We start from the raw sequence: 12,540 nt of genomic DNA on the forward strand, positions 1-12,540 counted from the left end.
AGGGAAGGAGTTAGAGGATATGGGAGAGACAACACTGGCCCCTTTAAGGGTATTTGTCCGCTATCAGTTGCCCTAATTGGCAACTTGGACAGTGTGTTAGATCCTCAGTAGTCTTCAAAGAATTAGTTTAATAATATAATATATGGAGATATACCTATCTCATAGAACTGGAAGGGACCCTGAAAGGTCATTGAGTCCAGCCCCCTGTCTTCACTAGCAGGACCAAGTACTGATTTTTGCCCCAGATCCCTAAGTGGCCCCCTTAAGGATTGAATTTATAATCCTGGGTTTAGCAGGCCAATGCTCAAACCACTGAGCTATCCCTCCCCCCTTTAGTAGGGACTACAATAGCTTCACACTATCAGCATCTGGCCAGGGGAATTACAACATTTTCTCTCTGATGCAGACCCTGTTACAGAACAATTCAATATGGAAACTGAAGCTGGTGCAAAGTGCAGCAGCCTGCTTTCTTAAATGGTATATTTCATTAAGAGCTAGGGGACCTGTATTGGTGCTTACTGGTTTTCAGGTGGACTTTAAGCTGTTGGTTTTACCTATAAAACCTTCAGTGGCTTTGGGCCTGCCTATTTGAAAAATCACCATAAAGAACATCTCTGAAATAAATTTAGATTATTTCTGATGCTTAAAATGTGGCAAATATTTTACAGAGGTGATTATCTGGGTAGGGGGATGTTGGTGTGTTTATGCATATAGGGCTAGCTCTTTACTTAGGCAAATAGGAAATGAAGTCAGTGGGAGTTTTGCCTGCCAAAGGCAGGCTTATTCAGGCCACGCTATGGTAAAGTCAGTTGGTTCTTTGAAACACATAATGTGTAATTACTCCTGACATTAAATTGTAGTATTGCTTGTCATTGCCTGTTCTTGTGTGTTCTAGTAGAATGTGTTTTATAGTATACTTCAGAAAGAGAATCTGCTACAGAATAAATATATATTATGGGTATCCAGGGAGCTAGCAGTCTTGCAAAACAGAGCTCTTTAGTCCAGGAGTTGTTTACTTTTCTGGGTTGCATCTCACTCAGAAATGTTAAGAAGCTGTGAAGTGACATAAATTAATTAGCAAGATTAGATTATAACAGCTTCATGAGATACTTAATGTGTGTGTCTATTTAAAAGTGCATTTAACCTTTTGACCAAAATCCTTGGTTAATCCACTGTAATTGGAAACAGATATGCTTGGGTAACATGTTTTAAAGTTTTGGTGAGACATAATTTCAAATCTCATCATTAGCATTTTGAAAGCTTTAATAGGCGGGCGGGGATGGGGGGTGCTTATGTTTGTGATTGTGATTATGTTACTCTGTGACAATACAGAGTTGGAGAGTAGGGTCTGCTGTGTGAGGGCCTTGCAGATTCTGAAACTATTTAGGGTACTGAAAATTGTTTTCCTGCGGTCAGGGTGCTGCAGTGACAAAACACTGCCCTTTTTAGCTGTTGCTGGACATGCACAGATACACTGGCCAGTAAAATATCGCTAGTCTGCTCTTCTACAACCACATACTTACCCAAGAGAAGTTCTCAGCTTTGCAGTTTACTGCGCTTCAGAGAGGTGAGACCTTACTTGTGAAAAGGGAGGGGAATACAGGTGCAGTCATACTCTCCATGGGATGATAGGGAGGACAACATATCCCTTTTCTATCTCTATCCCCCAGCACTTAATACCCTGAAACAGGCTTAAGGCCCTCACTGTTTCTCCTGGTGCTCCTTCCAGCTGCTTCTGCATAGGGGCAAGGCCAGGCTATTTATGCTCTTGTAGCTTGCTGAACCACCATGGGGATAAGGAGGAGACCTTGCTGGAACCTGCAGGATTGAAATGAGTGGGTGAAATGGAAGAAGCCTGTAGAAAAGCTGCCCCTCTCCCTTCCTCTTCAGCAGCGGCTTGGAGATCCATTGCCTGTGCACTCTTGCAGCATCAAGCCCCGCTATGGAATCCAGTAAAGATGCTCTTATTTCTGTCTTCAGTTGTCGTGCATTGCCCCCCATCTTTGCCCTATGCCACTGCTCATTGGAAGGCACAGGGCAGATCTGGGAGAGACTCTCCTCCTCAGCAGTAAGGCCATAACCTCCATTTTCACATTCTCCTGCAGGGGCTTTTAGTGCTGGAGCAGCACACATGCATTTGTTCTCCTATAAATGCTGCTGCCTATGAGGAGAGGAATAAGATGGCACATGTTAAAGCTGTGCACTCTCCATGCTACTGTAATCCTGCAGCTACTAGACGGGTTCTTCTCTATTCCTGTGGCAGCCCCAGAAGAGCTATGCGAGCCCTGGAAGCCCTTACACCATGCACCAGTTGGAGGGGAAGAGCACCAGCACCAAATAAGTGCCCTTACTCTTGTTTCAGGCTGTTCTTGCGTGCGGGGGTGAGGCCAAGGATAACGTGATGCTCTGCCCACTTTGACCCTGCCCTGACACCTGGAGAGGAACAATTCTCCATTTGTTTGGGGCACTACCCTGGGATTTGGAAGACCTAGATTTAATTCCTTCCTTGGCCATGGACTAGCTGTATGACCTTGGGCAAGCTACTTAATCTCTCTGTGCTTCAATTCCCCATCTGTAAAATGGGGATAATAGCATTGCCCTTCTTTCCAGGTGCTGTGAGGATAAATACATTAAAAGATTGTGAGGAAGTCAGATACTACAATAATGGGCTCCATATAAGTACCTAAGACAGATACAATTACTTGGTACTCCCCAAATCTCATTGGTCTACAATAGGTTAATGAGGTTCTCTGTAAACAAATAAAAACAAAAAAGAACTACTTAATAGTGTTTTTGTTATTTACAACCACATGTGACATTAACACTCAGTGAATATTCACTATGTGCAGCATTAATGTGTAGATTGTCTTCAGCAGAAATGTGCCTTACAAATGAAGGAATCATGTTATTTAGAGACAAACTTAGGCCTCCCTTTCAGGCTTAAGAAATGCATCCAGCTCATGAGAAGTTACAGCTCTGAGGAGAAAATGTATTGTACCTGCACAGTTTATATGCTGGTTAAACGTCGTCATCCTTGTCACTTTTATACTTTTAAAAGTAGATGATGAACAAAGAATCACGTTGACATGAACTGGCACAAACTTTGGCCTAATCTTCAGCAATCCGAGCTAAAAGGATTTGAAGGGTTTGAGCAGAGGTGAACACTGAAGTCTTGATTAGGCAGTAGGAAGTCATTTATAATTTACTTCATTGTTACGTGGTGAACTGCTGCTGGCTGCCTTGTCAACTGTAACGTTAATTTTTTTTATTTGGCCTGCAGGGGAGCCAAGGTTGGGAGTTGGCTCGTTCAGACTCTCCAATGATCCTGTGTTTGTGAAATTAACATGTACATGTTTGTAATTATCAGGAGATAGAGATTTTGGGCAATATAAAGTGGGACTTTGTTTTTATGCCAGGTTCGCTATCTTTTGGAATGGATGGAGGAAGATGTAGAAGAAGCAGACGAAGCTGACGATACAGTGAAGCCAGAGCTCTGTCACCCATTATGCCAGTGCTCAAAATGTGAGCCAATACAAAAGGTTGGAATTTTTTTCTGTTCTGTAGACAGAATAACTTTTGCATTCCTGTAGTTAGTTTTTTTAGCCCAGGAAAATAATATTCCTATTCTTCTGCACAGCTGCGTCTCTGCTCACAAGAGGCCTGTGATTAAATGTGCACAGATCTTAATAGAGTTCATCACCTTATAGGATGAAGTTGCTGTACTTGAAAATCAGGCTGTGGAAAGGATTGGAATAGAGAAGCAATGCTTAGAAACTCATTTTGCTTTCTGATGGAGGAGTGGAAAACTTGTGTGTTTGGATTTTCTTCTTCACCCCCTTTTTGTATTGTTTTGGTCCAGGATTTGTAGTCCAGGCTTTCAGTAAGTTCTGAGTAACTTTGTAAATGTGAGGGTAAAGAGAAGCTCTGCTCTAGGCCTCCCAGTTGTTTCCTTTACCCCCTTATCTGCTCTAGGGCTCCACAATTTCTCTGCTGATCTGGGCCCTTGATAACTTGCCCTCTCGGCCCATTGAACATTTTATTCTTTGGTAATATCTTAGCAGGAAATTTACTGTCCTCATAAATATCAATACAATACTAATAAGACCACTTTATTGTTTATCATATCTTTAATTCAAACTGTATCTAAAAAACTAAAGAGCTAAATAAAATTATGGAGAATTGTTGTCTCCCTTGCCCATTATTTATCATACAGTGGAAAGAGAAACGGGCTGTGATATGGGATTAATCATGTTCCTTGTTGGAAGCCACTGCCATGCCTTCCAATGAGTAATAGTATTGAATACTTAAATACTGATAACTGTTTCTTTAGAACACGTGTTTTGGGTCTCATTTGTGGAAATAAGGAACGCTCATAATTTAAAGAAAATAGAAAGCTGATTGCAACTCAGAAGGAAAAAGGATTATTGTGACTGAGTGATGATGGAATCTCTTGCTTACCGAAACAACGGCTTTGAGACATTTTAGTTTAGCTAACTGTTAACAGTGGAATGACCACCTGGTTCTTGAATAAAAATAAGAAGGCATTTGTTAAGTAGTCTTGCAGCTACACACTGCAGTTGGGAAGAGGGAAGGATGGGAAAGGTTCGCTACCATTGTGAAACGTTGGCTTCCATGCAGTCTGAGAGAGCAGTAGAACAGGACATTCTCTGAGTAGTCTGTAGGCCACATCCCAGTTGGATCTTAAGCAACTTTTTCCAGATGGCCTCCAAGGAATTCATGCCATATAGCCCTTCCTACTGTTCTATCTCAGTCAGGATACTGTTCTAAAGGGCTGTCATACGAATGCAGCTCAATAAGGTTTAGCAGATCTGCAGAATTCCATTTCCTCAAATTTTGTGATTTCCCAAAGACTATAGTAATTATTAGTATACACTATATTGGTGCCATGGATTGTTTCCATAGAACTGGAATTAATTTTAGCTGTAGTTGTAGCCCTCAAAAGCTGGACCTTCTCATAGCAGGGAAGTAGACTAAGGCTTGGTCCACGCTGGGGTGGGGGATCGATGTAGGAAACTCAACTTCAGCTACGAGAATAGCGTAGCTGAAGTCGACGTTTCCTAGATCGAACTAAGTTTACTTACTGCAGGTCCATGTGGCGCAGGCAAGCTCCCCCGTCGACAGCACTTCCTCCTCTCGGTGAGCAGGAGTTCCGCAGTCGACGGGGGAGCGCTTCTGGGATCGATTTATCGCGTCCAGATGAGACACGATAAATCGATCTCAGAAGATCGATCTCTACCCGCCAAATCAGGCGGGTAGTGTGGACCTAGCCTAAGTAATCTCTGTCTCTAAGAACGCAGACTGTGTTCAGTTCTATAATCAAGTCTGGATCTCTTAAATCACATGTCAAACTGAGCAGTTTTCAGTCCCTGCTAATAATAAAAATCTTTTTGTGAAATTTTTCTGTACTAACCTATCTTGTTTAAGGAAGGAAAAAATAAGACAATTATCTGTCACCAGTGCTCGGGGCCAGTTCTAGGGGTGGGGCAGCAGGGCAATAATTCCCAGGGTGCCAGTTTTCAGGGCACTATACTGCTATGCCACTTGCCTTTTTTTGTTCCCGTCTGATTGGCTGACTGTGTGGGGGCTTGGCTCGGGCTGCTGGTGCCAGTGCCACCCAACTGCTCACTGAAGAACTTAAATAAGACTCCCTGGACAATAGTGTTTGTAATGTCTATCTGCCTGTTTCATATATACTATGCAGGTATTTAACTGCTCTTTACTCAATAGAAAGTATTGTGATCAGTTTTCTGTGGTTTTTATTCTTTTTCCCAACAGAAACTTGCAAGAATCCCTGCTAATGGACTTGGAGTAAATGTTACAAACCAGGATGGCTTTACACCACTTCATGTGGCTGCACTGCATGGGCACCCTGAGTTAGTCTACCTTTTGTTGAAACACGGTGCCAATATCAGTGCAAAGAATATTAACCATGCCGTACCTCTTCACCTGGCTTGTCAGAAAGGTCACTTTCAGGTAACTGGTTCTCTTCATAGCTATAAGCACAGCAGGTAGATTTTATTGGGGCGTGGGTGGTAGCTCAGTAAGTGTGCATCATTGGAGAGAGGAGACTAGAACGGGGAGGAAAGGGGACAAATAAGTAAACTCCTATCCCCCCCTCTTCATTCCAGGAAGTGGGAGGGTTGGTTCAGGGTAGCAGAGGCCAGAGTATAAAGGGGACTTCATGGTATTGTTCCTAGTGCTGCTTTATGCTGAAGAAGCAGACTGGGCAAGTGAGGCTCTCTGTCTGCCTGGGTAAGGGATAAAGCCTCTTTCAGTAGCCTCAGCATGGACTGTGCAGAGCTAGCCTGAGGATTTTGTTTTGAAGGGAGAAGTGAGTAAACTAGACCAGACGGGTCTGGCCTCTTGTGTTGGAGAGGGGACACAGGAAGAATATACTCTGTGTAGTTCTAGTGAGGATGAATGTATTTCGTCTAAATGTTAAACTTATATGCTGCCTCAGGGACTCCCTCCCGAATCCAAAATGGTGATGGGACTTGCAGGACACTGCAGCATCCAGCAGTTTTTCCAACAAGCCTGTCATGCTTTTCAGGTACCAAGCTAGGAAGGCAAGCTATTGTCACTTTGCAGCAGTCAAATGCAAGTGGGTTATAGCTCTGCTTTACTGCACAACCTGAGAGACCTGAGGTCACCCCCCACTCCTGAAAATCAATAGTAGTTCCCAGTTTCTGTGTATCTTCTTTATATTAGTGAGCACACGCATGCAGATATCAGAATATATATATAATTTCAAAACACTTGGTTATAGGCAGTCTGTCATAAAGGCATCTATGTGTCCTCTGCATCCATTGTATTCTCTTAGTGAGTTTCTCTATATGGTACAAACATAGAAACTAAAGGTATTTCAAGAGAATCTGTGATCTGAATAGGTGAGACCTTGATGGTTCTCATTAACTCACTGGGATCCCAGTCCTACTTCCATTGGAGATCGTGGGAGTTTTGCCATGACTTCTGTTGGAAGCATAATCAGGTCCAAGAGACTGTCTTGACTTGTCACTTGGCAGCAGTCGTCAACATGCAGTGAAAATTAGGCCTCCTGGAGTGAAAGAACTAACCCATTAGCCTTCAACCCATTTCATCAATCCGCAAACTACTTTGACACTGACTCCTTACAACTCACCTTGTATAGTGTATTAACAGTGAGAAATATCTTTACAGTCAAGTGAGGCACATCTGGGTGTATTAAAAATTATTTGAGCTTCAGCAGTTTAAAGCTTCCATATACAAGCAGCTGGACACTTCTCATTACAAGGTAGAATGACTTATCCCACATTAACCATTTAAAGAGGGCTTCTAGACTGAAAAGATTTTAGTTTTGTGATTACTTTAGCCTCCTAAGCTCAGACACCTCTCTGATACCTATGCTGTGGAGTAGACTTTTAATGTGGTTTCCATGTACATTTTTGTGGTTGAAGTTGATTTAATCAGATTATTAACTTCTTGGGGCAGGGGTTGTGTCTTCATATGTGTTATTACAGCACCTAGCACAGCAGGAATCCAGTCCTGTTTCTATGGGGAGGGATCGGGCCCTCCAGCAATATTACTGATACACACTCTGGCTGAGAATGTTATTTGTAACATCACTTACTAGAATAGATTTGTGTTGTTCTGGAATAGAAGGTTTTGACCCTGGTCTGTATCCCAAAGAATTGTCACTGTTTACATTGTTGTTTCCTCTGTACTTTTTATATTGTATTTGGCATGGATGTGTGAAGAATGATAAATTGAGCTTTCAGAGTAATAGTTCTAGTCTCCACAAAATATATACTACAGGATATCACCTCTAGCGGTCTCTTCATCATACGTATGCTTGAAAAACGTATACACCCAGTAACACCCACTCTATGAACTATGGGTCAATCAAACATTTTTTTTATGTGAAAGAATTCTTTTCACTTCAAAACAAAACAAAAAACAACTTCTTTGTTGGTAGTCTGAACTTTGTGGCCAAACAAGCAAAGCAGTTTGCATCAGGCAGTGCTTTCTGCTAATATTTCACGTTCCAAAATAACTAAGTGGTAAGCCTGACATAGAGCAAAAAGGAAGTTAAAGGTTTTTATGTCTTTAAAAAAACCTCCTGTCCACAAAACTCTCCTGAGAAAGAGAGAGAAGATCCCTCCCATGCTGCAGTAACCACTCCCTCAGTACTGAAATTGTTTGTGTGAGCTTTCTCCTTCTTAATGGCCTGAAATTACTGTATAATGTAAGTGTTGGCTCAAATGGAACCACTTCATATCAATCACGTTATAATAAATGTCTTGTGCAACTGGCTTTTCATACATATTTTTATTCATTTTTAGACCGATTTCAACCCATGTTTAAAAACTTCTGCCTCATGTTTAAAGATTTAAAAATAATTTCATTTAATAGCTATCTGCTAGCAGCAGAATTGCTGCTAACAGAACTCATGAAATTAGCCTTGCTGAGACTGGGAGTGACGCTGTTTTAAGTAGATTTTCACAAGATTTCATCCCCTCTCCATTTCATTGCCTGGCATAGGCTCCCTTATGGCTATGTATTCATATACTTTGGGTCATGTTTTTCTTTGTGTCGTGCTCCATTCTTTTCTGAGGACATGAAGTCATTGAGTTCCTTTTACATGCATTTGCTGCTGCATTTTTAGATGGAATGTGGTCAGTGTTGGACATACCTGAGTTTAGTTTTAGCGTAATGCTGATCCAGGGATTGAAATTTCCTTCTCCCGTTGACAAAACTGTAGTCAGGTGGGTCCGTCTCATCCAGTGGCATGTCAATCTCCTGGGCTTTTCAAAGGGTTTATTCAGTTTCTTTTGAGAACTTCACAGAGGAAGAAAATACCCTTGAACTCTGAAGGGAGAGACTATGTGTGTGTGTATGCATGCACACATTGGTGTCCTTACTGTTGTGGTGAGAGTGCTATGTGCTTCTGCTCTCTAAACACACAGCCAGAGCAGGGAGACGTGCCACTTGAAGCTCTGAGAGTGGTGTTCAGTTCCCTGTTTGTTTCCAGGCTGAGCTGCGGACATGGGAAGTACTGAAGGAGAAAAATAAGCTAGTTGAGGAGGAGTGGGGGAGAGAAAATGGGTGAAGAGATTGATGTAGGGGAGACAGTAAATGGAAGGGGAAAATATTGGCTGTGAGAAAGCAGGTGGAAAGGACAGAAATGGAGAAGGGGATGAGAAATCAGAGTGAAATGGAAGAAAAATGGAAAATCAGGAGTGTGGCAAGGAGAGAGGAAAAGGCAGTACAATTAATTGAAATGAAGAGAACTTTAAAGAGAGAGAGAGAGAGAAAATAGTAAAGAAAATGTAAACAAGAAGAAAAAGGAGGAAAAGATGTCCACAACTCCTAGGTCAGTGAACGTTAGTTCTCTGGTGTTAGACTGTATAGTACTTCCCTGCCAATTATCCTACAACTCCCTAATCTACTAGGATGAGGGATGCCAGGATGGCGTTGCTGTGGAGCATTCATCCTTTATAAGGGCATTGGCCGTGTGTGTGTATGCGCACGCATATAATTCACATGTCCCAGAACCAGGTTATTTATTTTACTGACTATAGGGGACTGATGGGGAAAGTTTCAAATTAACTTGTTTTAACCTCTAAGGAGCAAAAGATTAAAAGAAAAGTAGGTAGAAAACTGTGCCAGATGGTCAGCAGTTGACCTGGAGAGAAGCATCCTGCTGCTGCTTGTCAGCCATAACGATTGCTGTGTCATCCAGATAGTTACCAAGCAAAGCATCCAGACTTCAGACAGAGGAAAAATCTTTTCATTATCTGGATTTTCTTTGAATGTTAAATTTATATTGGATCCTTTAAGGATCTCCTCCAGCCTGTTTATTTTAAAGGAAAGTAAATTGCATGTAGCATTCCTAGATTAGGTGCTTAAAATAACTAAACCTTCTTATCATGACCAGTGGAAACATATACTGAAATTACTGCTTTTTCCATCTATCTGTGTTCATTCTCCAGGAACTTAACTTCCAAAAGTTAACTGGTAAATTTGGGTGCCTCCATTTTTGGCAGCCCCACTTTGAACAAGCCTGGTTTTCAAAAACTGAGCATCCAAAATCAGTAGTCACATTTGAAAATGTAGGCCCATATAAGTCTGATGGGCATAGGTAACAAATCAGCCTTTAGATTGTCTGCATAAGATGCTCCTTATTGGCATTATAACAAGTTGGCACAATATAGGAACATAGACCAAGGGGTACACAAGGTTCAAGAACTAGGTTTTGTCCTAGTTTAAACCAGTGTTCTCCGCATCAGCGGGACTCTTAAATTAAACCTGGTTCTGAGTATCTGAAACACTTCAGTCTTGATTTACAGTATCAGAAAATGTATTCCATTAGAAGTGTCATTAATGGTGATGCAGTAACTACAATGGTATTTTAACTCTATGATTCTGGTAAGTTAAAGTATTTTAAACTAGCATTTTAATATCTCTCTTCCCATAGGTAGTAAAGTGTCTAGTGGATTGCAATGCTAAACAAAATAAAAAGGATGTACATGGAAATACTCCCTTAATTTATGCTTGCTTGAATGGCCAACATGAGATTGCTGCCTTGTTGTTAGAGGTAAGATTTCTTCACAGAAAAGGTTATGTTTAAAATATCCATTCACTTGTGAATGAACCTTTAATATTACATGTACTGAGTACAAAACATTAGTATTAATACTAGTAATCCATTTCTCTTGTAAAACTTCTGGAAGGAAAATTGAGAGCAGTTCTGCATCTCCCCCCCTCCCCCCATTAACTCCATCCCCTATGGTGTTTTGTTTAGATAAATACTTCTGTAATGTTATTGCAAGTAACACTTATTATTTAACAACTGGAGTCTAGCTTTTCTGAATCCTGGTGTATGTCATCAGAATTCCAGATAACTGGTAGCAAAAGTTGATAATATACCAAAAGCATTTTCTTCTTAAAACTCTCTCTCAGGCCTCACCAACATGAGCTGGGATATGTAGCAGATGTATGCAAAATTAGATAAGTTGATTCATGAAATTAAGGGGAGAATGATCATGGTTGTTGGGTTTATTGCTGTTGAATTCACTGTGGAAATCTACACTTTCTGTATGTAGCTGTAATGTTTCTAATTGATTGTTTTGGTATAGTACTCTATGTGCTTTTTTACAGGAGACAAAGAGAAAGGTAGTGTGCTGCCTCCAGTTGATGCTATTTTTTCCTTATAACATTTAATTCAATTTTTTACTTTTCCTTCCAGCATGGGGCCTCTGTTAACCTTTCTAACAGCAAGGGAAATACAGCACTGCATGAGGCTGTGATAGGAAAACATGAAGTCTTGGTAGAGCTGTTGCTTCAGAACGGTGCTTCGAACCACATTAGGAACAAAAGGCAGTGTATACCTCTTGACTGTGCTGAGCTGGTAGGTGAAGAAGTCCACTTCTAGTATTAGTTGTCCCATTTTAGCTTGTTCTAAACCCCTGTATTGATCTTTTAGGAGGAAAATGGAATCGTACAGGCTTGTCACATAACCATTTCTAACCAAACCTAAGCGAAGATTGTCAGGAATACTGTTAATTTAAAATGATAGGCAGGAAATCATGAAGCACAATGAAGCTCTAGTGCTAATTTGATCAATCTTGTCTTTGTTTAACATCTTACAATATCATTTCTCTCCTTCGGTTTTGTTTTATCACAGGTCTGTTGAGAATTTCCAGCTAAACAAAATTTCCTTCTGTTTGAACAGCCACTTTTGAGCTCTTCAGTAGCATTCTAACTCTGTTTCCAGAGGACTAGAAATTGACTTGTTTTGGTTCTTTTAATTCCATGTAGCTTCAGTGGAACTGTTGGGCTAAAACAGCATGTACCACAAGGAACTGTGTTGCAAACATATTGGTGAAAGCAAAATAGAATTGGGGTACCCATCTCCATTAACTCTTAATGAAAAACTGGGATTGGTTACTTATTGAAATCCACAGCAAAATATGCCATCAGGGAAGGAAAAGACAAAACAAAACATACTTTAGTAAAAGAGGATGGAAGCTTTATGTATATGCAGACCAAGTAATTCTCTGACTTAAATTATCACTGGATGTGCTTCATGGTTGGGGGAGTCAGAACAGTTTGAAGGACCATATTGTTAAGTACTAGAATTCTTTTTTCTCCCTTAGGAGAATCCTTGCTTGTTTTATTTCTGAAATTAAGCATATACTATGCAGAAGAAAAAATTAGTCTGGAAGCAGCATAAACACGTACAGACGTACAAATGTGTGAACGTTAAGTTAAAATTCAAGCTGGGAATGGCAGAAGGGGAGAAAAGAAGTCCATTGAGGGAAGCTGAATGCTTTCTACCATAGATAATAGTGAGGCAGATTGTTCAAAGGAATAAAGGCTCTTCAGATTGTTTGTTTTTCTCCTATCATATATTTCCAAAATCCATTGTCAGGGAAAGCAATGTTTTAGACCCATTTGCAGTCCCTCTTGAGTACATCCCTTAGGTGCCTGGCTTGGCTTCCTTCTCTTCACTGTGTTCCAATCACTTGGATTTCTGGGTTG

The 12,540-nt window shown here is 40.9% G+C and overlaps 1 protein-coding gene across 3 annotated transcripts in view; it reads left to right on the forward strand.

Annotated features, from left to right (window-relative positions):
• Positions 1–12,540, forward strand: part of ANKRD27 (ankyrin repeat domain 27) — a 73,790-nt gene that overhangs the window by 49,303 nt on the left and 11,947 nt on the right. For 2 of the 3 annotated variants that reach the window (XM_054048551.1, XM_054048552.1), the window contains exons 22-25: positions 3,417–3,539; positions 5,797–5,994; positions 10,475–10,594; positions 11,246–11,407. In XM_054048551.1, the coding sequence (XP_053904526.1) occupies positions 3,417–3,539; positions 5,797–5,994; positions 10,475–10,594; positions 11,246–11,407 (603 nt within the window). The remainder of the gene's footprint in view (positions 1–3,416; positions 3,540–5,796; positions 5,995–10,474; positions 10,595–11,245; positions 11,408–12,540) is intronic. The other variant, XM_054048553.1, reaches the window with a different exon arrangement.

Source organism: Malaclemys terrapin, chromosome 14, assembly GCF_027887155.1.
Source record: "Malaclemys terrapin pileata isolate rMalTer1 chromosome 14, rMalTer1.hap1, whole genome shotgun sequence".
Lineage (NCBI taxonomy): Eukaryota > Metazoa > Chordata > Testudines > Emydidae > Malaclemys > Malaclemys terrapin.